Source organism: Mandrillus leucophaeus, unplaced genomic scaffold (genome assembly GCF_000951045.1).
Source record: "Mandrillus leucophaeus isolate KB7577 unplaced genomic scaffold, Mleu.le_1.0 Scaffold233, whole genome shotgun sequence".
NCBI lineage: Eukaryota > Metazoa > Chordata > Mammalia > Primates > Cercopithecidae > Mandrillus > Mandrillus leucophaeus.
Genome location: NW_012102399.1, coordinates 4142602 through 4143755, shown reverse-complemented (window position 1 = coordinate 4143755; position 1154 = coordinate 4142602). Strand labels below are relative to the sequence as shown.

Here is a 1154-nt window from a genome sequence, read left to right as displayed (position 1 = left end):
GAGCGCGCCCAGTCCGCAGTCTCCTCGTCCCCGGCGCGGCTCCCCGCCCCCTCGTCTGCCAGGGGTGGGCCTGGGGCAGCCCCTTCCACACCTGCAGTCGGCAACTTCCTTCCCCGCCCGACTGACCGTCTGCTCTTTCTGGTCCGCACCCTGTGCTCTGATTCCCCGCTCGTACCTTTCCCAGGCTCTCAGGCTGCCCCTCTGTGCTGTGCAGGGGACGCGCGACCATCCCGCGTCTGCTCCGGCCGCCGCTGTGCGACACACGGTTTAGCGGATCCTGCACCTTTCCAGACGGGGGAGGGGGCGAGGAGGAGGTTGCTTCACCGTCTCGCCCAGCAAACACCAGGGATCCGTAATCACCTGCTCGCCAAGACCCGCGACGTGGCCAGACCTCCTCCTCCACCGAAAAAATTAGTCACATGAAAAAGAATCCTTGGAGCCAAAAATGAGAACCATTGAAAACAAAGCCCTAGATCCTAGATTTATGAGGCAAGAGTGCCAGAAAACAGAAATTACGTCTTGATTCGTCCTGGTTTTGATGTGGATTACTTTTGTCTAGATAACTTCAACCCAGTTAAGCTCGATGAAATTGAACGCTTCGTTTAGTAACGGGCACCAAAAATAATCTGACAATAAAAGAAATTTTGAAATAGAACTATTAGTGTGCTTTCACAAACTTATTCATTTGCAACGTTATTTCTAGAGTTTCTTCCCGGTGTCACTTCTCTGAGAAATGTCTCCCAGGCCGGTGATTTCAGTCATCATCTAAAACCAATCTCCTGTCTACACCTGGGAAGATAGTGTGTGTCCTGGTTAAGAGCAAGGGCTCCAGAGTCAGATAACCAAGGCTGGATATCCGCTTACTAACTGGAGAGGAGACCACCGGCATGTTACTTATCCTGAACCTCAAGAGGAGACTACATGTGATATTTTGTATTTAAATGTGACAATACATATGAAGCCCTTTAAACAGGGCCGGGCATGTAGTACCTCTCCTGGTACAATGTTAGCTACAGCTGTATTTTTCCTCCCAGAACTCTTTCCTATGCTTTTTCCCTCCTTTTCACCTCTGCCAGTTCCCTCGGATTGAACATGTTGCTTCCTTCCTAAATTTGCAGCGCTCCTTCTAGCGGCTCACGCACCTAGTCAGCATT

At 51.0% G+C, this 1154-nt stretch overlaps 1 protein-coding gene across 2 annotated transcripts in view; it reads right to left on the bottom strand.

Moving 5' to 3' along the window:
* Positions 1–497, bottom strand: part of STAU2 (staufen double-stranded RNA binding protein 2) — a 341604-nt gene extending 341107 nt beyond the window's left edge. Inside the window, exon 1 of one of the 2 annotated variants that reach the window (XM_011982002.1) lies at positions 176–497. Coding sequence is in view for 1 of the 2 variants with exons in the window: in XM_011982001.1 (XP_011837391.1) it covers positions 176–229 (54 nt within the window). In the remaining variant the exon portion in view is untranslated. The remainder of the gene's footprint in view (positions 1–175) is intronic. The other variant, XM_011982001.1, reaches the window with a different exon arrangement.
* Between the last annotated feature and the right edge of the window lie 657 nt (positions 498–1154).